This window comes from Fringilla coelebs (genome assembly GCF_963513975.1).
Source record: "Fringilla coelebs genome assembly, chromosome: 5".
Classification (NCBI taxonomy): Eukaryota; Metazoa; Chordata; class Aves; order Passeriformes; family Fringillidae; genus Fringilla; species Fringilla coelebs.
In genome coordinates this window covers 9,714,745-9,740,069 of record NC_140033.1, presented here as the reverse complement: position 1 = coordinate 9,740,069, position 25,325 = coordinate 9,714,745, and the positions used below count along the sequence as shown (strand labels likewise).

At 36.8% G+C, this 25,325-nt stretch overlaps 1 protein-coding gene across 1 annotated transcript in view; it reads right to left on the bottom strand.

Annotated features, from left to right (window-relative positions):
• Positions 1–15,183: 15,183 nt before the first annotated feature.
• The window catches only part of PCLO (piccolo presynaptic cytomatrix protein), a gene marked incomplete at both ends in the record, with an annotated part of 319,291 nt that continues 309,149 nt past the window's right edge, over positions 15,184–25,325 (bottom strand). The window contains 3 exons of the mRNA XM_084205371.1: positions 15,184–15,324; positions 19,788–19,933; positions 20,556–20,690. Coding sequence (XP_084061497.1) covers positions 15,184–15,324; positions 19,788–19,933; positions 20,556–20,690 — 422 coding nt within the window. The remainder of the gene's footprint in view (positions 15,325–19,787; positions 19,934–20,555; positions 20,691–25,325) is intronic.

Here is a 25,325-nt window from a genome sequence, read left to right as displayed (position 1 = left end):
CCACATGAGTGAGAGAAGGAAATATAAAACCTGGGTTATGCCCTGAGTAAGATTTAATTTGAGTCAGCCATTTGAGTTCTGATAGGGAAAGGAGGTTTTTGGTTGGTCTTTGAGTTTAGAAGTAGCAGAGACAGACTATGCTGTATCCAGTTTAATGGTTTATCCTTATCATCAAACATATGCTTCACAACCTGGGATTTGTCTTAAAATGGTTTTCCTCTGGCACCTGCTAAAAAGGCAGCCAGAGTCTGTAAATAACCTGACCTCAGGTGGGATTCAGGTGATGCACATGGACATTTAGACCTGCATACTTGCAGTGTCCCAGCTCCTCAGGATGTTCCCATGTCTGAGCTTAAACAAATTTTTAATCTAGAGCTTGTTTAATCTTTGATCTAGCAAGATCCTTTCATGATCAAAATAATTTATTCCAGAAAATTCTCAATTCTAAACAAAAAAACTGAAAATCAAAATTTAAAACTTTGGATGTTGGTTGTGTGGAAAATATTTACAAAATATTCTCCTAGCTATGGCATTAACAGAACTCATCTCAACTAAATGTGTCTCTTTCTTTCAAGTTCTGTAACATACAGGTAAGCAGGTTGTTGGGGTTTTTTTTAAGGCTAAAATATTCCTAAATGAGCAATAAAATGAAAGGAACAAAGAAAAATACTGAGCATGTTCAATTCATATGGGCCATTCTGATTTGGTGCAAAATTCTGGCTTGAAGCATAGCTAGATATAAAGAAGAGAGAGTTCTTCAATGATCCTAAGAATCCCAAATCAGTTTTTTCTCTTGGTGTTTTCAAATTAATCCTGCAATCAAACATGTTTTTTCTTTTATCTATCAGTGCAAAATACCTGTCTGTTCTTTCACTAGCAGTTCATAACAGCTATCAGTATTTAGATTATCTCTCTATCTGTAGTTTCAACCTATAAATTAATTAATAAAATTCCACATTTACTGATGTAAACTGAGATAAAGAACAAACCAAGCCAAGGAAACCAAACTCTAGATTATGTTCTGAGCATAATTACTCACGTGACTAGTTTCCTACAGGGAAAAGCAAGCAAACTCCCCAAACCAGAGAGATTTAAGAAACATTCAAAACTGAAATAATTTTGGGGCTTAATACTACATGGGTAGATTTTAAAATTCTGTATAGCAGTATTAAAATCTGTATTTCTGCTTTCCTGTTGAAACCACACACCCACATTTTATGGAGTTATGTCACCATCTCCTGGCAAAAAGGAGTGTTTGCAAGTAACTTTTATAAATCCAATCAAAAACAATATCTGTGTGCTTCCCCTGAAGCTCCCATCTCCAGCTCATTTCAATTACCAGAGCTCCCAATTGCCTGTGGTACGTTAAAGAGGGCTGGAGGAGCAGAATGATACTATCTTTTAAATAATTTAATACACCTTTTAAATAATTAAAAAAATAATAGACCAGAAATAGAAATATTAAAGAATTTGTGAAGAGTTTCAGGAGCAGTTGTACTTTGTGGTCTGTGAGCAGAGTGGCACATCCTCTCATTTGCTGTGTGTACAACCCTATGGTGGAATCCCTCAGTGAAAACAAACAGATTTTTTTCCCCTTTTGTTCCATAGCCTTTTCTTCCTTCATGCTCCTCCTAGCATGGAGGAGTCAGATCCACATCCAGCAGCCAATGAGTAGGTACAGAAAATCAGTTCTGAGGTTAGAAAGTGTGTGTCACCAGGATGCCACAAAAGATTTCTGGAGTACTTATTATTCTGCTTCTTGCTTCAGTCTCCACAGTGCAAAGAACACAAGGCACAACCTTCTAATGTCCCTCCTGGCAGAAATTTTCTTTTGATCCTATGGATCCTTCAACAATGTGATTCTACCAACTTTTATTAAAATAATTTCTGAAATAGTTTAGTTGCTTATAGATCTGAGGAAAAATATTACAGGTGTACAAAAACACAAAGAAACTGATGAGGGCCTGGTCTTGGGTTAATTTTTCAGACCTGGAGGTTGCTGGCAATGTTTTGTCACATCTCCACAGACACCAATTGTCTGTTATCATATCATGATGATACTTGAATTCAGATATGCTGAAGGACTGTCTGAGGATTTCCTCTGCTCTTTTATCTGGGGGTTGCCAGAAGAGAGTGAACAGCTGGTGTATGCAATAAAAAACACAGCAGGGTCAAGTACCTCCTTGAAAACTATCAAAAATGATTTTTCATTTGACTTGATTATGATTATTTTTATTGATGTGATTATTAGCAAGCAGTTAATGTTGTAATGGTAATTTTTGAAAGGTATTTCCCATTATTTCTAAAACCTTATTCAGTCCTTCCAAAAATAACCCCTTCTGTGCAAATGATTCATTAAAAAAAAGGTATCAGTTGAAGTTCAGCAGGAGTCCTACAGAGAGGGTAGGTTAGATTTTTAACCAGCATGTTAGATTATTTTTAGCTATTTTTGACTGCACAGCCAAAGATTTCAAGAGGAGAGCCCTACACATTTCATAGGTCTGGAATTTTATAACAACGCTGCTGAAAATCTTGGGCTGTCCACAACATGTCAAGCTTGTATAATGAACTTTATATGCCACCAAAGGACCTCAGAAATACCTTAAGGAAACTTGTGCACTGGTTACATCTTATTTATGTTAAGCCTTTGCCTCAAAGTTCTTGTTCTAATGAATTTCTTGCTTATTTTAAAGACAAATATTTTAATGAAAAAAAAAAAATTAAAGGATTAGATCCACTCACAGCCTTTGCTACTTTCTAAACCCAACACTTCCTTAGCACTGACATGGCTAAGAGAACATTTGTAAATATATTTTTTCACGTAATATTTTATTTTATGAAAAAATGATTTTTTATGCTTCTGCTTAATTTTTTGCCTTAGAATTATGGTTCAGACTAATTAGGGTAGTTTCTCCCTCTGAAGTCGACTGCAAGCTCTAAAACTTTCTCTCTCTGGTCTGAATGCTGGATGAGAAAACCTGAGAGCCCTGCTGATGGCACTGCTGCCATCTGCTGCTGACTTTAAAATCCACAACCTTTCAAAGTCAGGAGAAAAAAAAAAGATCTGCAGCTTAGGGTTAGGACTTCTGAATTTCACAAATCATAGTAAAAGCTGTAAGAACTGTAGCTTACAACTTCATTTTGAATAAAATATAAAAATTATTTAACTGGTGTATTCTAAGTAGTCATATCACTATCATTAATATTTAAAATATGTGGAAATTATTGAAGTGTCTGCACAAAAAAATTACCATAAAATAGTTTCTTTTTAGTTCATAATTTTAAAAAAAATTCTTATGCCCTTTTCCCCCTAAACTTATCACCATAATTATATACTTAAAAGGTAATCTTACTGTCCTCACCTTCAACTGCTGTTTTCTAAATAAAAAATGATTGCATATATTTGTGAGGAATGCCCCAGATTTATGTAGCCCCTGGGTTTTTTTCCTCAGAGAGTTTGCTCACTTGTTTATTCCTTATGCTTAAATCTCTGGGCTCTTTCCTAGTCAGCATTCTTCATATTCTTTTGAAGTTTGAATCAATGTTTTCAAAGACAGGCTGAACTGTATTTGATACTGGAAATGGATCACAGACCCAAGACTACTATGATTAAAAATTAATATTAAAACCCAGAACACATGGGAACCTCGGAAATAATTAATACCATTTTTTCCAAGCAAAAATAGCTATCTAATATAGTTATAATTATTGTTCAGGTTAACACAGAACTATGTCAGCAACTTCTTCATAAAACCTGAACTTTCCATATGCTTACTTACTTTCACTGTCATCTATAAAGATGTGAAATAGTAAATTCTTAAAAAATATTTAAAAAATCTTACAGTAGCGGTTAACATTCAATTCTGATAAACCAAATTTGTAATGTTAAAATTTTTAGACAGATTAGTTGCTCAGCTAGCCTGGATTTTGAGCAATATTTTGAATGCCACAGGCCCTGCTAACCTGAGAAGTTTGAAATAGGTGCTGCCATATGGGCACTGCCCCACTGGGTTAATCCAGCCAAGGCAGTTCAGCCACTCTTCTTGGCTTCTGTCTGTAATCATCAAACTCAGAGGCTTGGGGAGCAGGCTCTGCATGTTACACACTGAGCTGGGCTCTGCAAAGGGCGGTTGACAACAACCTCTTTAAACACCTTTAACTTCAAAGAGTAACAATTTAAATTGGAATGATTGGAAAACACCAATGTGGTGAGTCAGGTTTTTGCTGCAGGAGTGAAAAGAATCTTCTCAGACTCAGCAATGCTGCAGTTCCCAGAAAAGCATTCAAAAGCAGTGATTCCTTGCCCAGCCCATGTAAAAGCAGAGATTTCTTGCCCATCCCATGTATAAGCAGTCATTTCTTGCCCATCCCAGGTAAAAGCAGTGATTTCTTGCCCATCCCATGTATAAGCAGAGATTTCTTGCCCAGCCCATGTATAAGCAGTGATTTCTTGCCCATCCCATGTATAAGCAGTCATTTCTTGCCCATCCCAGGTAAAAGCAGTGATTTCTTGCCCAGCCCATGTATAAGCAGTGATTTCTTGCCCAGCCCATGTAAAAGCAGAGATTTCTTGCCCAGCCTGTGTATAAGCAGTGATTTCTTGCCCAGCCTGTGTATAAGCAGTGATTTCTTGCCCAGCCCATGTATAAGCAGAGATTTCTTGCCCATCCCATGTATAAGCAGTGATTTCTTGCCCATCCCATGTATAAGCAGTGATTTCTTGCCCAGCCCATGTATAAGCAGTCATTTCTTGCCCAGCCCATGTATAAGCAGTGATTTCTTGCCCAGCCTGTGTATAAGCAGTGATTTCTTGCCCAGCCCATGTATAAGCAGTCATTTCTTGCCCAGCCCATGTATAAGCAGTCATTTCTTGCCCACCCTGTGCCCACCCTGAGCCCTGCAGGAGGCCAGACCAGAGTACTAGGGCACAGGGCAGGGTAAGGGCCTGCTAAAGTCACCAAAGAAGAAAATCTTATTTTTCAGACCTTCATGAGAAGCAAATAGGAAAGAGGTGTATGAACCACGACCCATCACATTTCAGGTGAGTGCCTAGTTGTTGTGGAATGAATGAAAATACCAGCTTCTCTTTTTCAGTCCACTGTAGGTGTCTAGGACCAGCAAAAGGTCTTTAACTTTTACTCTTGAAAAAGACAAACTGCCTCCCTCCAGCCTGGAGTTTAGTGCCTTAATCTTTAAAAAGTAGCCATTTCTTTGATAATCAAAAGATACAGAGTTAAAAAAAAAAAGAAATAGTGAGGTTCTCTTTCTTTTGAATTTGAAAACATGCCACAATTTTTTCCAAGGTTTTAAAATAATGTTTTATTTTATAGCTCTTCACATTGATCCACCTGAACCTCACTGGGCTCTATGATTCTTTCTTGAATGCTTGTAGACAGAATGTGCATTACAGCCATTAAAATAAAGATTGAATTTTTGTGCAATTGGAAAGTGGCATGAAACCACTTGGGACTTGTAATTACTGACTAGACTCATTCCAAGGAAAACAACTCCCTGGTGCTGTCTTTTTGTCCTCCCTGTAAGCAGAGGCCACAGGAGTGCAAGGGCAGTGTGACACGAGGGGTCCTAAGGGCAGGAACCCAAATCCTGTCTGCTGTGCTGCTGCTCACCCAAGGGATGCAGCTCTGAGAGCTGGGCAGAGCCTGGCTCAGACACAGCTCAGGCAAAGCCAAATGCACTCACTGCATGAAAAGTGACCCATAGAGCATGAGAGCTTAAAGGGGATAACAAGAAGGCATAAAGGGCAGCCCCAGCTCCTGCAGGAACAGAAAGCAGAAGAGGGGGAGCAGGATCACTCCAATCCTCTTTCCCTGGCTAAGGATGCTGCCCCTGGGCAGTGCTGGTGGGTAGGAGCAGCAACTCCTCCTACTCCTCCTCTTCCTTCTCCTCTGGTAGAGAACAGTCTCTCTTTTATTTGCCATTCCCAATGTTTTGCTGCTGTAACTCAGCAGTCATCTCCAATGTGTTACATTTTACTATGCAACTAGGTTAAGGATATCAGAATTTTAAGCAGGTGTGTGGGCATGTGTGGGGCATATGTGTGTGTGTGTGAGTGTGTGTGTGTTTTCTTCTTCAGCCTCCCCACACAGTAAGGTGACAGCACAGTGCTGAATCAGAGCAAACTTGGACGCATCAGACCTTTACTGAAGTCAGACAGCACCGTTAAAAATTCTGCTTCTTGTTATTGTTACTTGGTGTTGCCATAGCAGGAGGGTTTTTAAGAGCCTCAGAAAAATAGAAAATAGTGGTGATTGTTTTCACTTGCTGCATTAGCATCTGTCAGAGATATTAAAAACTGAAAGCATCAGTTTGAAACATTCAATTCTTGATGTTCTTTCCCCAAATGCTAAGCACTTTTGCAAAAACAAAAATATAGAGAACATGTTTTACAGAGACTATTTCTTCTATCTGGAACATGCACAAAGATGTGCCCATAAAATTTTTTCAAGGTAATGAAGAGATAAAAGGAATCATTTATCCCACAGGCATCAGACTTTATAATGTTGTTACATGGCTCCCTCATTAACACTATAATTAAAGACTTTTTCTGTTTCTCTTGACTCTTTTGTTGACCTGTACACTAACAACTGCTTCATTTTTAAGCTGATGATATTATGTGATTAAGCCTTGCCTTTGAGTGTTTATTATAATGATTAATATTGCCCTTTGGAGTTCTGTGGGGACACATTGATTTATTATGCTCTCAAATATTTACTCTTTATGTTGATCATACCAAGATGCATAAAATAAGCTTAATGATAGTGACAAACTAATTTCACCCTCACTGACACTTTTGAGAAGCCTCATGGCTGTAAAGCAACATACATAGCCTGTAAAATTGTGTTGAACTTAAAGATCTTAATAAGCATCATGGTAGGAATGAGAAAACAGCCCTTGCACCAAACACTAACTTTTACTCAAGAAAATCTCATGTAGTTTTTAAGCCTGATTTTAATAAGCTTTTATTGTATACAGGCTACTTTTTCCCCCTCTAACACTTTATTAGGAAAGCACAGACTTGCTTTGCTGTTCTCATGTAAATTGGTATGCAAAAGTTGCTGTCATCCACATCACCAAACACTGCTCTTTCAGGGACTTAAGCTACATTTCCTTGGCATGCATGCACTACCTATTTTTTAGAGGAAAGTAATTCAGCAATACAGTTCTTTCTGGGAAAACTCATTCCAGGACTAGCAATATTCTGTTATTTAAAAATATATTTTTACACTGTATATGAAAAAAACATTAAAAGACATTGCCTGTTTTTTTGTGTGTGTGTGTATTTCTAAGCTATTAGAGTGTACACTGTACATGTCTTATGTCTTTTTACTATACTAGGTGGTTTGAAATGTGCTCAGAATTATTGAGAACCCATAGACTTCCTTATCAGGGAAAAGCTAGCCTTTCAGGAAAACAACCAAAAGAGATTAGTTTCAGATAGCTTTAAGTGTCACTGCAATGCCCTGAATAGCTCAGATCAATTCTTTTTTTTTTTTTTTTGGTGAGTGGTGGTAAGCAAAGTCAGTCTGTAGCTGTGGGATTTTTTTTTTTTTTTATTATTATTATTCTGTCTGTCATGAACAGGGGATTTCAAACTATGTACAGGATCTATTTTCATTAAACCTCATCAGCCTTAATGCTTACCAGGCACTGTTGCTCCTCCTGAAACTGCAAGCTCCTTGGCTTGAAATTTTGTCATGATAGTTACAACTTATTTATTTTACCTAAATTTAACTGCCTACAATGCAGACCTCTAAATCTGTGCTGCTCTTCTGTGGCTGCACATAGAGTTAATCCAGGCTAAGGAGGTGAAGAACCATCATCAAATGCTTGTGGGAGACAAGGGGTGAACCAGGTGAGGGGATCCTGTCTGTGTGGTATACACCACACCTAGGGAAAAAAACTCTTGTGAGCAGCAGAGCAGAAAGCCCCAATATTGGCTGAATAAAGATGACATCAAGTGAACTTTGGTAGAGAGAGGGAGAGTCCTTGAAAAGTCTGCATGCCTGCATCCTTTCATCTATAATGCAAAAATGAAAAGAAGACAACAATACTGAATTCTACTGTGCCCTGAAGTCTCACTAGATGTGACTGAGAACAGAATCTAGTTCTAACAAAGTGAGTTTTAGCTTTCAGGGAGGTAATTTTTCTGTATTACATCTTCTGAATGCCTAGGACGAAGGAAGAATGAAGTTCCTCCAGGCTGCAAAATCTCTGAATTCTCAAAGCCATTAATGAAAATAACCCTGATATTACCATAGTGAGCTAGAGCAGAGATTACAAGATGCTCTGAGCAGTTGCCCAAATGTGTTCAGCCCAAATTTGCTTCAAAAACAACATGAAAGCTCCAGATGCTTACTGTCAAAACAACTGCTTAATGTCCTTGAGTTGTAGCTTCTGTTCTGACCTCCTCTCTTTAGATATACAAAATTATTCCAGATTTTATTAATTTAATTTTCAGAACACAGAGTTGAAATGTGATTTTCTTTTATTTGATTTCCTCTTAGAGGAAGAGACTGAATAAGGTCTATAATTTACAAAGGAGGGATGAGCAAGTCATGGTAACTTGAAAACCTTTGTAAAGAGGCTTGTAACTTTCTTCTGCTTCAGCTCCTCACCTTATGTAGTCAGAGATGTCCCTGCTCAGGCCCCTGTCCTGCAGGACCTTGAAAGGTCTCTTCCAATGAAAATTATCCTATGAATCCATGATTCTAGGAAAAGAATAAAGTTGAAGATATATATTGAAGATATTCTTGCTTGAGTTCCAGGGAGACTTGTCCTCACAGCCAGAATGCTAAGCTGAATCTCTATGTATGTTTTTCAGGAACGTCTTTCTCCATGAATTTTAAGTCCAGCTATTTTAAAAACATTCCATGAATTTCCCAATTCCCAAGTTTTTATATCCTAGCTTCTAAGCTATGTGAAGAAGTAGCTCATGCATACTTTGCACTTTGCTGAGCTCTCTGAGTAAGTAAACACATATTTTTGTTAAATATTTTTAATTATTTAAAAAGAAGCATATTATTTAATCATTCTTTCTGTGTCTGAGAAGGGACACTGGGGTTTTCTGTCTGTAAACTAGTTTCCTAGAGCTAGATTCAGAAAAACCTACAGCTTCCACAGCAGATAATTCCAGTCAGCTCTCTCTCCCTTAACACTTCAGGGATGTTTTCTAACCATTTCCAGAGGGCCAGTATGCTGAGCAGGAGCTTCCTCACCAAAATAAAAGAGGATGCCAAAAATTTGGGCTGAGTTTGGGGTGAAGTGTTTATTGTAATAATAACTATTTTCTCAGAGAGAGGTACCCAAAGTACCTTGAACTCATACCTTAGTGATTGAGGCAGGCACTGGGAAATTGAGTTTCTTTCCTGATGGGCATTTACAAAAGTCAGTGCTGTGGTGTGAAAAAGGGCACCTCTGCTCTTGAGGCATCCTCAAAGTTCTTCTCTATTTCCCATTACATTCCTTTTTGGAGGAAAAGGCATCAACTCACAGAAAAACAAATCTAGTCTATATGTTCAGGTGCCAGACTAAAACAATTCATTTTGCTCGGGGAGCATGTTTGGGGGTCTTTAAATTATTTGTATCAAATAGGGACATTGTGCAAATCTAATGAATATAGATCTAAACATGGCTCAAAAACACAGTCTCAATGGGAAAGCATCACAAATGTTATACTAGTCAGGTAAAATTCAGTACTACAAAAATGATGGCTTAAAGAAAATGATTTCTTGTTTATAACAGCAAAATTAAAATATATTGTTCCTGGAAACCTTCTTTCTGGGGGAGGAAAGAGCCAGAGAAAATCCTTCTTGAGTTTATCACATTCTTTCTTATTATGTCTCCATCAGGAACTTACAAGGATAAAGAGTAAGGCTACATTTTTAATTCATCTTTTCTTCACATTGAGGAGACAAACCCCTGGATATTCCTAAACTTTACTGTTGCATACACATATTTGCTGCCTATATTGGATGCCAGAGCTGAAACTGTATGAAGATATCAATAAGCTGAATGTGATTCTGGTTCTGAGTTATTTAGGAAAAAGCTCTGAGGAATGAACCATTCTTTATTTCAAAACAAAGTGTGGGATATGAGTTATACCCTGGGAGTTTTGCTAATTCTGAAATAGGACAGAAGAATATAGGCAATGTGTACAGCAGCACCATAAAACCACTGTGGTCAACAAATGGGAAATATAAACCAGCAAAAGAGGTTTTCATGTTAATCAGGAAAAAGAAACCAAACCACATATTTTAAATATTTATTTATCAGACTGGGATAACAGCCTTTATAGAGCACAATTTGCATAAGTTATCAAGATACATCCTGTATACAATCACAAAACCATGGCATGGATTTATACATAAAGTGAAAACCGGGACAGATTTACAAGCATTTTTATACAATCTCATACTGCTTTTGTATCAGTTTTTACAACTTTTAGAACAAATCTGCTTTGTTTTCATTTTTTCTGATGAGTCTGGAAGCAAAATGAAAATTAAAAGAAATTCAAAACGAAATGAGTATCAACAAACCACCACCTATGCATGCAACATTCACTGTGGAAACATTACATTTGCCCAAGGACTATTCTTCTTTTTTTGTTGTTTTTGCAGGGGTTTTTTTGGTCTTTTTTGGATTTTTTTAAACATCGTGTCTGCTGTACATGTTGTCTGTAGCATGACAGCACACACATTGGTCAGCCATTGTTGAGCACCTGAGCACATCACTGAACATCTATAAGATACAATCAAATAAGGACACACTCACATGCTTGGCTGTCAAATGGAGTTAATAATTTAAACTCAGTTCGTTTTACAAAAATGTATATTTATTTACAGGGTAACAAATTAAGAAAATGACTCTCATCAAATCATCTAGCTTTAATTATGGATATCTATATATATTATAACTTTTGAGCTCATCAATATATTTGCTTATTATTTTTTTCAAAAGAATAAAACAGAACATATAGAAAACATTGAAATGTTTCTTATGGTTTAAAGAGAGAGTATCCGGTCACTTATTCTTCCTATTTTCCTTCTAAAGGCAATATGTATTTATAAAGAGCAATTCATCCTACATGTCAGGTGTACAGAAAATTCACAGGGCATGTAGGACTAGTGTTTAAATATAATGTAGGTGGATACTTATGCTAAATTTCCTCTCTGTTTAATTACCTTTATAAGTTACACTCACACAAATTTTCTCTGCTATTCACATAGGTATGTACATATCTAGATATATACTCAAATAATGAATCTGGGACATTCAACATCGTAGCAATGAAAATAAACTAGTTAAAAATAGTGTCAGTTATGATTCAAATAATAATTTAAAAAAATACTATCAACATCTTTATGATATCTCCATGAAACTAAATCCTAATTAAATAATCTCTATTGGGCTCACACTCGCTTACAATATAATAGATGTCTTCTTTTTCTTCATCATCATTCTCAAAGTATGAATCAATATCAGCTGGTTACCAGCTACCATATCCCACAATGTAGCCATGCAAACATCCAGCATCCAGAAAAAATAACTCAAATATTTCCTAGGTCTTGATCTAAAGCCAGTTCAAGTCAGCAGACTGGTTGTTACTGACTTAAACTGGTTTTTGGTTCTTCCATACAGGATCCATGTAATGTAAAACTGTGGGTAATAATAAAGAAGCAGCACTCATTGCCCCTGGATACTATCCCTTTAAAGTGTAATGATAAAGAACTAGCTCAGAATTCATCATAGTAACTCTCATGTCTCGTTTTAAACTGGAAAAAAAAATGGCTGTTTGCTGCTCATTTTATGCATACTAATAACAATGATAATGTAATAAATCCCTGTCATTTGTAAACACACACACTGTGCTTTTGCTCATTTTTCAGCTTGTTTCCACTCTACAAGGCTTGAACTAAGAAGCAGCTTCAATTTCTGTTTTCTCAGAAGATTTATGAATTAAAAGAGTTAAATGCCTCTGCTATTGCCTCCCTGCAATATATATCTTCAAAGCAATCATAGAAATATGTGAACTCATTAATAATCAATCACTCAGAAACGATAAAAGCTGTTGTCACATCTAAGCACATTTGGCCAGATAAAATAAACAAAAATTAATGAGGGAAAAGAAAAACAAAATATATTGAGATATATACAAAAAACGGTAAAAAAATACTAATAGTCCTTGTTTGATTGTTGATTTTTTTTAAAAAACATTGTCATGAGAGTTTTTCCTGACTTCATTCATCAAACAAACAAACAACAAAAAAAGAAACTATGCATTCAAACATGAACCTGTGTTGCATAGAGTGATTTCAGTACAACCTAGAAATTTGGTCAAAAAAAGGAACTTGGCACACTTTGGTGGCATTCTCTGACCTCTGCATGACGCTGCCTCAGACAGCCAAGTGTGTGACACACGCCCAGCCCGCAGGAGCCATCCCTCCCATCCCTCCTCACAAACTCTGCTCTTGCTGTTCCATGACAGGAGTCCAAAATTGCCATTTCACCATGCAGGAACATCTCTGGGTGTTGTTCAGGGAACCAAAGATGCTCGAGTCAAACCAGCTGCCGACAGCTGATCAGCCTCAGAGGCAGCTGTGCCCTAGAGACTCACTGCACAAAGGTATTGAATAAAATATTGGCCACATTTGTAGGGGTGTGAGAGCAAAGCACTCCTGGCCACCTTCTCAGTCACAGATGATGATTACAGGCTTCCAGTCAGGCAGCCAGAGACTGCTCCTTCCTCTCAGGAATCTCCATAGCAACTGCCAGTGTGACTTGCTGCCTTTGTAGCAAATCTTAGCAAGAGCAAAATCGCCAGCAGTTTGCACAAAATTGCACACCTCATGACTTGCACTTCACACAGATTTTTTTTTTTTTTTTGCAGATCTTTTTTCAAAGTACAAACACGGTATAGTCATCAGGAATGCAAGATAACCCACCAAGAGAGCAACACTTATGTCAAATGTATCCACACAGGGTTTTTTGTTTCAGTTGGGGATTTTTTCTTTGAAGTATTTTCTTATAAAAACAGATACAACATCAAAACATAGAATTTTTACAATAACTCCAGAGGACTGTTCTTAAAATGTATGAGAGGTAGGGTATACATATACTGGTGAAAGCATAAAATTCAACATTAAAGCACACACCCTACTTCCACTGTCAGTGATGTTGTGTTTTTAAGACACCTAATAAGATTTTGGTAAGATTGCTCTGCTTGCAAGTTAAGCAGTCTACCAGCAGGTTATAAACAACAGGAGTTTCCTTGGTGTGTGTAGCATTAATATAATTTGTATGTTTCTTCTAATGTTCCTGTTCCATGCTGCTATTTTAAATTGATAAACATAAACCAAAAACTGTATGTGGGAAGTGTCACCAGATTTAATAGTGTAGCTTTTTCACAGTCAATCCAGTTGCTTAAGAACCTAAGCTTTATTTTTCGTTTTTTTTTTTTTTTTTTAAGCATATAATATTTTTCAGAAGAATATTTTCATCTGGTCTTGCACAACCTGTGGAAGTGTACTACATATATCCAGAAAATATAAGACAATGTGCATCAAATAATTTAATGAAAACTGGAAAGTCTTTTGGGGACAGAAAAAAAAATATGTCTGACATGCAGAAATTTGTTCATTTTCTTTTTAAGTATGCAAAGGTCATGAAATCATATTTCCAGGGAAACTACTTTTTATTGAAGCTGTGAAATATTAAATGACTTCTGAGTAACATGGGAGTTAGTACCATTGATACTTGGGTTTTAACAAAGTTGCTATACTTTTAGGAATGAGAGAAAAAGCTCTCCTTTCTTCAAACATGCCACAAGGGAAAATACAGCAACCAGCCTGAGCCATGGCAGGCAGTAGTTTCCTCCCAAGTGAGCTAACTGCTTGGCATCAAACCCCTGAAAGAGGAAATTGATGCTTGGAAGTGCTGACACAGACTTAAAAGTTGCAAGTTACCTTCTTATGTACTTTTTTCCTAACCAAGAAGCCACGCTGTTGAGTGGATTGTACTCAGACATTCACCTGAGACAGCAAGAGGATATTCTTTATTCTTCATTCTGCTGCAGCAGCCTCCAATCAGGAACTGCCCTGCTGTTCCTTCCCCTTGGATTTCAAGTGTGTCACTGGTGTTGGTGCAGAGCCCTGCATCTAGAGGGTCACTGTTGGCATGGTGGGGCTGCTGCTCCAAGTGCCCACAATACAGCCTCAAATTCATAGTGTCTCTGCAGTTTCAGAGTGACACTGGTTGCTGAAAAATGTGAGGACTAGTTGAATCAACTGCATCAGTCCCAGTCCTTAAGTTCCTTCAACCTCAAACTGATTTAGACCTTCTGACTCAAAGGGTGGGGTGAGACACAGTGTCACTGACATTGAAACAGCATTTTATCTTTCTGATGTAGTGTAATTTATAACCTGTCCTTTCTCTTTAAAACCACATCCCAAGTTATAGACCATTTATATAACTTCATTCATCACATTCTAGGAGAGTGATTTATATCCATTGTTAACACACAGAAACAAATGAAACAATCAGATCTGATTCTCCACAGCCTAGTTTTTGAAGGAAAAAGAAAGAAGGAAAAAAGTAATGTAAAATAACATTACCACTCTTGCAAACACCTTGCAGTTTGTGTCAAGTGGTATAATCTCACTACAGCAAATTATCAGAGATCCTAAGGTGCAGAGGAGCAAGTTTTGCACTTTTAATAAGTGAGACTTTGAAAAAGTCAGTCACCCTAGGTGGTTTTGCATAAAATGATCTCCTTCTGGTGGCACAGAAAACCAGACTGCACTTCCCATCACACTACTCCAGCTGCAGCTGAGCTCTGCGTTAGCGCCTGCCTCCAGCCTTCTTCATTTCCTTCACAGTCACTCTCTCCACAAAGAGTCCAACAACACGGAGCCCTCTCATCAGTCTTCGTTTCAAACAGCCTCACTTTAACTTCTGGGCCCAGATTTTCTTCTCCTTTTGCTGTGTTTTGCAGCAAAAATAAGTGTACTAGCCCTCATTTAAGTGTGCTTTGTAGCCCAGAGACTGCTCTTTTCTACTTTGTAATCTGAAAGACTAGCTAAACACAATGATATCAAACTATATTCTTGAAGTGATTCTGTTTAGAGCAGACTCTGCATGTTTTGTGCCCTAAGCAGACAGCTCTGCTCAGTGTGTTTGTGTGGAGCTGACCAACAGTTTGTGCCAGTTTACTATTCTTTTCCTTAGATCCACTTTGTCAAGCCAGATATAAGCTTCCCCAATCAGTGTCTTTTTCATAAACTTCCCTCCATTGGAGACAAGCAGAATCTGTGAAAATAATAATAATCATCAACATCATCATCAATGTGCACAGAAATATAATCCTAGCAAAACATGAAAGACTCAGGAATGTTGAGCTCAAATATGCTATGCACAGGAAAGGAACATTGACCATCGCTTTTTAGAGTCGCCTTTCCCTTCACAGAAAGCCCTGTGAAAATTGAATCTTCTCCTGCTTCTCTTTCCTTATCATGGGGTACAGCAATTAGAAGATGACAATCTTGAATTTTAATGAGCAATTTGTTCACCTGCTGGTTACCAAAGCTGAGCACAAGGTCGAGTTTTAAGTTACAAGATAAGCTTTGCACAAGTGAATAGCAGCTCCAGTTAAGTCTGTGGAAGTCTGACGCTGACTGGATGTACAAGGCTTTCTGTGAAATGTCATCCAGCTACAGATTTTCCAGCCAAAGAGGTTTATACCATGCAAACAGTACACTTTTCTGAAGGGCTTGTCTCATTCTGTGAATCTATAGGTTCATTATAGATGTTTCTAAGAAAATGCATTTGATAATATGCATAATTCCTGGCATGAGTTATAGTTACATATTCAGAAAAATTTTAGCATTTCTTAATTTCTAGGTAAATTACCAAGCACAATGTAGGGGATTTTTGTTTGTTTGGTTGGTTTTTTAACTTCCTAAGTTTTTCAAAACAAGAAAGAAATAATGAAGATTTGCATCTCCATGACAGCATTAGCAGCAGGTTTGTAATATTCAGTTACTGAGCAGACCTCAACAAGCCACAAGCAAGGGAAGTAACTGATAATGGGAGGTGGTTGTCACTCTCCATGTGAACAAGCAAGAGAGAAAAATGAGCATTTTGTTGCTTGGTTTCAAAGATCTATGCTAGAAGAAAAATGACAGAACACAGGGGTTTTGTACTCTGCTGAAACCACATGGTAGTAGAAATGTAACAGGTCTGTAGAAGAAATAGAATTTCCTGTAATCAAGAACGTCACCATTTTCAAAAAGCTTCCATTCTGATTTGGAAAGCAATGCAAAAAATGCAAACTTTACATTACAAATAAAGTTTAAAATCAATTTCAAAAGGGAAGAAATTTGCAAATGTTTTTCTGAGCAGGCTTCCTACTTCCTTGTCCAGTTTTGATATCACTTGGCAACCTGGATAGTTTAGATACCTGGACAGTTTAGATACCTAATGGCTACTAGTCAAAGGTAAAACTCTTAGGCACTGAACTAATAGGAAATTCCATTCATCAGAAAACATGTCCTTGAGGGAAACAGGCAGCCTGCTCTGCTGCTGATGGCTTTCCAGGTCCCTAATTTTGGTGTTTGCTGAAGAAGGGACTGCCCAGAAGCTGGGAAGCCAAACCAGAACATCTGTGAAATTCGTTCTTCTGGGTTTTTCTGACTATCCTCGCATAGGACATTATGGATTTCCAATTGCTGTGAGGCAGGAGCCAGGAGTTTAGTGCTTTCCAGAAGGGTCCCAGGTGAGTTGCAAAGAGAAGCAAGGAGAAAACTGCAAGGGGCTGAGGAAAGTGCCTGTCTGAAAACTGTCCAAGTGTTTTCCACAGAATGTTTTCATTCTGAGACAATTACAGTTATGGGACAGAAAAAAATTTATCCAATTTTTCATTAGTTCTGTCCTTGATCCTTCTCCCCACTCCCAGATGGAACCTTAGGATCTGTCTTCTCCAGCTTTTCTGTCTCTCATCCTTGTTTCCTTTGTGTTCTAGGCCTTAAATTCCTGTCTTGTTATTTTGGATCAGCTCATCTTAGTTTCTAAGCCCAAGGTTTTGTTTCTTATTTATTCCCAATACTCTGTACCAGACAATTCAACCTTTTCTTATATTTTTTTCTTTTTTCTTTTTTCTCAACAGCCCATGGATTCATTTTTATGATGAATATTCACAGCTCTTGCTGCTGATTTCTAGACTGAAGTCCCTTGTCTTAATTTCTGCCTCTGGTTGGCTCTTTTCACTCTTTACATTGTACCTTTCATTATTATCATGTTTGATCTTATCTTCCTCCCTCTCTCTGATCTTATTTTCTCCTATCATTTCCAGTTCCATTTTTGTTCTATAAATTCTGGGTTGTTTAATTTCCATCTCCCCTAAATCTCTTTGGACTGTGTACATCTCTTTGGCCCTAAATGTTCATCACTCAAATTCAGCATTCAAATCATCCAGGCTCATGCTTTGCCATAGGAACAAATAGACTGTTGAGCTTGAAGAGCACATAAAAACAGATTCACTGAGTCAGATTAAAGCTCTCTCCAGAAAAAATATTTTACTTGCAAAAGTGCAGAGGGCAGTGTATAGGGCAGAATATAAGGACAGAGCAATTAAGTAGTTACACTCACTCTATATATACCTAAATACCTACTAAGGTCTGTGGACCATCCTGACTCACAGGCAGTAAGTTTGTATTTAACAGAATTTGATGTCTTTCATCTGTAAATTTCTCCCATAATTTTCTCTAGGTACTATTTCTCTGAAATTGTTTGGCGCTTACAATATATAAAGGCAATACATTTTACAGCTCAAACTCCAATTCTCATGAAGCAGAAACACTTTTTCTTTGTTTTTAACTTTTTCCTTGATACTTTTACAGGATATTTTTATGGCCTTCATTCTCTTAGCTCTGGTATGCAGCATCAGCACATATCATAAAATCATAGAATTTTAGAATATACTGAGTTTAAAGACATCAATCAGCACCATTGAATCAAACTCCTGACCCTGTGCAGGGCACACCAATAATTGCACCATGTGCCTGAGAGTGTTGTCCAAATATTTTTTGAACTCTGCCAGGCTTGGTGCCATGACCACTTCCCTGGTAACCTGCTCCAGTGCCCAGCCACCCCCTGGGTGAAAAAATTTCTCCTGGTGTACAACCTAAACCTCGCTGACTCTGCTTCAGGCTGTTCCCTTGAGTCCTGCCTTTGGTGACAGCAGTGAACAGATCAGTGCCTGCCCTTCTGCTTCCCCTCAGGAGCATGGTGACAAACACAACAAGGTCTCTCCTCAGTCCCCTCTTGGCTTTATATCACAGACTTCCAGAGGAAATGTTGTCAAGTCTCATGCTAACTGTTCTAATGGATATGTCAATTGCTATCTCCCTCCTTAAAACTACATGGAATATTTTTCCTTAGGACTGTGAATTCTTCTTTACTGGTCTACCCTATACGGTTTCCTCTTCAAAACACCACTGGAAGCAAATTTTTTATGGGAGCTCTTAAACTTTGGCAAGATTTTATTGATAATTTTATCTTTTACCAGAAAATGTCCATTCTTAAATAGTCTTTTATTTAGTCTGTTGAAACAATAAGGTGTTAGGATACCTTAACACAGAAAATGCAGTATCTGTTTTTAGGGGGTCTTGTTTTGTACGTAACAACCATTTGTGATGTTACTGAAATGATCAATAAGCATAATGGTGGCACTTAGATAATCCAGACTAACTTTATTTATTTCACAATGTAGCTGTCTTATTCAGGTTGGTCTGACAGATTTAAAGGTTCATTAACTGGATGCTAATATGCCCAACAATGCCTTCCACTAACTTTTAGGGTTGACATAGAGATACCCCTTGAATTGCTCATTCCTCTCCACTGACTGGAGAAAGTCTGAATATATGGCTTATTCTTTTCTCCTAATGTGAAAATAAATGAAGGTAGAGAAACTGAACCCAACCAATCAAAAAAAATCCAAATCTGGCCATATGACCAAATCTGTCTAAGCAACTAAAACACAGGAGGGGGACTATTCTTGAACCAGTTCCATGCATGATTTGATGTGTCACAGACTGACAAAAAGTCAACTCCATTACACATGGACCAGAGAATATCTGGCTGGGCATAATCATTAATTCTCAGCATCTGAGATTATGACTATTGTGTCAAATTCTGGGTATCACAACTTTTAAAGAAGTTGGAGAACTTGAGAGAATGATAAAATGATTAAGCATTTAGGCAAAAGGACATAGCAAAGAAATTTGGTTGACTCAACCTGGAAAAGTAGAGAGGAGAAGTAATATAGCAGCCTGTCACTGTAAACCCCATTTTTTTTTAATTAAAAAGAAGGCAAATCAGTTTTCCTCTGCACTTTGTGAGGATACTTAAGGATAAATGAGCTTAATTTGAAAATATGACATATTTAATTTTGATATTGCACTAAAATTTCTAAATACATAGAAAATTATTCTTGGAATGCATGTATAACTCCCTTCTCTGGGGGATTTTAAGAACAGATCAAGCCTAAAATTTTCAGGCCTGATCTATAAATACCCTTCCTCAGTGTGGTGTGATGGAGTAATCCATCTTTTAATGTCTCCTCTTGCCTGATATTTTCATTATTATATAACTATGTTAATTTATTTGTAGTTTTGTCTTTTTAGCAAACAACTGAGGTAGTATATTGAGCTCAAATCCCCATAGCACTGCACAGACAACATCAAAAATTAGGATTTAATAAAATGCAAAATTACCTGAAGAGAATGCCCAGCAGGACTCAAGCTAAATCTAAATGTTTCATTGAACGAAGGCTCTCGGTCATGCCTGCATACTCTGGTTTTCTTCTTAATTACTCTCTTTTGGGTAGAGATATTGACAACATACAGCTTCACATACAGGTCTGGGGAAGAACAGTGCAATGAGTTAAATACAGAAGCTTTTAAATAATCTTTGTTGTTAATGATTTCAGCAGAGAGGAATTTTTGTGAAAAAATGATATTTTACCAAGTCATATTTTGTTCTCATTCACATGGTGTAAAATGTGAATCCCACATCCCATCCCACTAAATCCAAAGAAATTGCTTTGTGTTTATAATACTGTGATTAAATGAAAAAATACATTGATAACTTTATCTATGTATGAAAATATCATTATGAACAGGAGATTCTGTTTTTAAAAATCTTTTTCACAAAAATACAATCCTCTACTAGTTATATCTGTTCTTTTATAACCTAAGGATTTATAATTTTTACTAAAGTTAAAAATGGATTAATTTTTTAAAATAAAAAGTAAATTACAAAGAAGATTAACTTCTGAGACTTAATTTGCTTCTACAAAATGTTGTTATTTTCATTAAAGTTGATCATAGGAAAAAATAAGTACATCAAAAAGAATCCTTTAGAATATGTCATCCTGGCTAAGAAGCAATTTTGTTTTCCAATTTAGTGATGATGTTAAATGACTTGATATACAACCTACTTAATGTTTTCAAAGTACCATGAAGCTGTTTTCTTAGAGATACCTGGAAGATGATCTGGAGATTTAAATTTGTATGTGATATTTCTGCACTGAAGGATTTCTACTATCAGTTGTTCTCCATCTGTCTTCATTTCCTTCTTTAATGCAATCTTGATTTCACCCATGACCTGTGTTTTACCTGGAAAAGCAGAAAAAGCAACCCTCATTAATGTGAAAGGAAACCAAAAGTATCTTTCTAACTTGGAGACATGGGTTTTTTTTTCTGTTTTGCTTTGGTTTTTTTGTTTGTTTTGTTTTTGTTTTTGTTTGCTTAATTTATTTTTGATTTTTTTTCCTTATAATTTTTATAGCTATACTTATAGCTCATAGTTTTAAGTCAGAAATGTAAGGAAAATGTATAGCTTGGATGAGCAAATGGTAGGCACATGCCATACACTTGTATAACTAGATTATATGCTCCAGAATGTATTTGCCTCAGTGGAGCTTTTCCCCCAAGAATAGAAATCTCTCTAGGAGTTATTACAGGTCACATAACAGTCACTGCAATTCACCTTTTCAGAAACATTTACTACAAGACTCTTAAGTTATCTCGTTTAAAAAAGAAAAAAAAAGTCCGAAAAGAAGAAAGAAAACTTTCAATAGAGTGTTAAAAGTAAGATATTCAAAGGCAATGAAGTAAGGCTGGTGAAGTCAGCATTTATTTCACCCTCCTGTGTACATGGAGCAATATCATTCACACAGTTTAAAGAGAAGGGCTTAGAGTGACCTTTAAAATTAAAGGTAATTTCTCTGCTTATGTGGTAGAAATACAGGACTATTATTTCTACATTTTATGGATTTCTCTCTAAATCAGTTCAGAGATGGAGAGAAGGCACAGAAGAAAATGTAGACCAAGCTCTTTTGCCTTTCCTCTGCCTGTCCTCCCACCAGCCTTTACAGAAGCCAGGCAGAGAGGAGCAGGGCTGTATCTCCTAAATGCGTAGGGGGTGGGAGCAGAGCATCCTCAGCTCAATTCTTTCCGTACTAACATCATCTCAGAGTGGGGGTTGAGCTTCTAAATCCATTGTCCTGCTACTGAAAATATTATTTCACCTTTCTTTTCACTTTAGACATTAGTTCAAAATAAATCAATAAAGCAGTTGGGATACTTCATTGCAGAGTTTCTGGTGCCAGCAGGATTTAACGCTTCACTGGACATTCCAGAAGCTTGTGCCAAGGTGTTGTAAGGTGCAAAGCAACTCTGCAGAATGTAAACAATTATGATACATCTGGAGAAGGTTCCTAATTAAAGAGTGTTATGTTGCCAAGTAGCATGTGGAGACTACTTCTTGTATCACAAATATACAATCAAATTGAATAACACTCTCTAAAAATGACAGCTTCTGTTTAAATTCTGCTTTTTTTCTACTTAAAATCATTTTAGGGATCATGAGTAAAAGTGAAATAACAAATAATCACAGCTATACATTGGCTCCCAACTCCCCTCTCAAACCAAAGCTAGAATTTAATGTAGTTACAGTCCCTAATAAATTTTTTAATTCAGCTTCAGCTGAGCCAGCATTTCTTCTGTTGTTTCTAAGGTGTGAGAGGACCCTTTATGAGGCAAGTGATTCTTCCATAATATTCTTTCACAATAATCACAAAACCATTCCTATAGGTTTGAATACACAATAATAGCATATTTTCCTGCTACATGGTTGTGCAAAGATAATGAAGTCTTCATTTTGTGATGCCAACAGAAAAGATCATTGGTAGCTGGGATCAAAGAAGGTATGGCCAACAATCCCTGTTGTTATTAATTATATCTCCATTGTTATAATGCCCTTTTCCTGAAAACAAGTGAGTCTACATTGGGCCTGTCTTGATTAAACTGTGGGTTTTGAGTAACTTGAAAGAGATACAAGGAAAAATTATAATGCCTTCTTTTTTCTGTAGATAAAATTCTCAAACCACAGATGAAGACATGACACATCTGAAAGGTGTTGTTTAAATCTGAATTTGTGATCAGTATTGGTTCTTGCACTGACTCCCAGAAATATGGGAAAAAGCCCAGCATGGACAGTTGTAAGACGAACCAAATATTAGTTTCAGGCAATTTTTAGTTAATCACAGGCTTTTCTGAAAAATGTATTTGGCTTATTTTCTTTATTCCCTCTCTGTCCTTTAAGCTCTATTTGCATTAGCTGTTAGGACCTCATCTTGATTGCCTTAGTGCCTCCTTTTTCATTTAAGTGTGCATTAAGCTTAAGATGAGATGAGGTAGCTTGGATGCCACTTGTGATATTGTGAGCCAGAAAAAAGGATACATTCTTCCAGCAAGTTATATTTAAATATTCCAGTGCTCTTTCTCAGCATCTGGGAATTTTCCATGGACTATTCTATATTGCCAGATACTCTTTAGGACAAGCAATCCTGCTTCACTATTTAAGCATTGTGGGGAAAACAATGATCTACAGCTGCAAACACAGGAAGGATAATAGCTTTATTGTGCTTCCATACTAATTTTCATTTCTCCCACAGCATGACTGAAGGAGCCTTAACACCAGGCTCATGAAACATTGCAATAAAATAAATCACCACTTCAGAACCCACCAGAGTTTTGTAGACTCAGAAAGGATTCCTATTCCTTCTATTGCTTAGCTTTTACCCCTTTCTCATATACAATTTCCACACATCTTTCCTTTGGTGGGTGTGCACAAATAGAGCATATGTGCCTTGCTTTGTGGAGTTGATTCTTTAAATGAAAATGAGGGATACAGTGATGAAGGGAATAGGTAATAGTGAACCATCTTAGAGCTGGTGAGAGTTCACAGCAGGCTGAGCTGGACATGAATGTGTCATAAATGTCATGGTTACAGAAATGAACTTCCTCAGGGTGTCATGGGATTGGATAACCTCAAGGGTTGCATTGGTGGGAATAAAACAAAATATACAGCACCCAGTCATAATCTTTTGCCTTCTTATATAAGTTTAGAAAACATAAATCATACGTAATGTGAGAATGGAACTGATTGCAGGTATTTTGATACATTGGATGATGGTAAATGCTACAATTCAACTCTGAAAAAGAGATAGTGTATATCTTTTTGGGAAGTACTAATATGGTTTCCCAAAGAAGTGAAAACCAATTTTTAACTTGAGTAGTAACATTTTCCTCAATAAAAATTATTTTCAGATTAAAGAGTTGCAAACCAGGATTATCACAGTGGCAGGGAACCATATAGTAAAGCACTAAAAAATTACTGTCTAATTTAGGAAACGAGGAGTGAATAAGAGGTGTTCTACAACCATATGCTAGAGTAAAAATTGAAAGGATAAGAGGTATTTTAGCTTAATTTGTGTGATAGTTACCTGTTTCATATGTGTCAAACACACACTGATATACCACAAGAGGAGCACAGTCATGCACACCACCATTGTGCTCACCTTTGCAACATGCCCCCTTTAGGAAACCAATTCTGAAATATATCAATATCTATACAAAGGATTAAAAAAATTCATGCTTTTTTTTTTTTTAATGACTGCACACCTCTTTTAGAGGACCGTATTTATTAATTATTTCTTAACAATTAAAAGGAGGTGGTTATTAACTAAATTGCTGCAAGGTGTTTTAGAATTCAAGGAGTTTAAATTTGCTGTAGTGAAGGCAACACCAAAGCTGTTGTTCTAGTAAAACTGTCACACTCTTCATTGTGAAAGGTTAATTAGTTTTGCTATTAGTTTTGCTATTAGTTTTAATTGACTGCTGTTGTAAATCACAGGATGTGTCATCTGCACTGTTGTTGTCAATTCCAGAGATTGATAAGCATGGATTGTGCTCCCATTCCTTTCTAATCAAATGCCTGCTATCACACAGAATTACCCAAGATAGAAGTAAGCAGCTGCCTCCCGTCTTTCTGTGTTATCAAGCCTAATTCAGCAATGCATTGAATGGGCAAGTAAATGCAGAATGGCAGGAATTTTATTCAGTTCAATTGTCTAAATGTAAAGTCCTAAGATAATTTGTACTTTTATCTCAGAATTAAGTTGAATGTCTTCCTGAGGTTGACTATGTATTTTTCCATAGATGGAGAATGTATGAGTAGGTTAAACTAGGAAATTTAAATAGGAGATGCATAAATGCTGCTACTTGATAAACATCATACTTGAGTAATTTCCTGAGTGGATGCCAGATGGCCAGAAAACAGAATCAGGAAAATACATAAACTGACATTTTGTTTCATAATTGTGTATAAATTGGTATGGGCTCTCCTGTTCCACAAGAATGACTGGGGGGATCTAGAGCAGGGGAATTGAACATAAAATAAAAGGTGAAAATATTAACAAATATTTCCCAGCATTCTTTTTTCAAATGAGGCCTATAGAAGAAATTATTGTTACAAAATAGGTAGAAAATCCTCTTCTGGAGCTTCAGGAGTCAGACACTTTATGCTGAAAGATTTTAAATCAGAGAAAGATCTTTCTAAACAGCTCTCAGTGATGTATTGGGCTACTGAAGAGAAGCATAATCTCCTTAGGTCTTTATATGTTTTGATACACAGAGAGATTAAATTAGTGTACCTCTGAGGGTTCTGTACAGTGTTTATTGATAGAATAAAGGAATTTTTTGGATGTACTTAACTACTGTTTTTCTTAGAGGTATTTAATATCTTGGACTTGGATAGTTATCTCTAACATGGTGTAATGAGAAATAACATATTCCAGAATAAAACAAATAAACTACTCCAATGTAGCTGTATTTCTTAAAGAAACAAAATCTTGTATTCAGGTATGTTAGCATATGTTTGCAATATTTAGAGAGTTAGAACATACA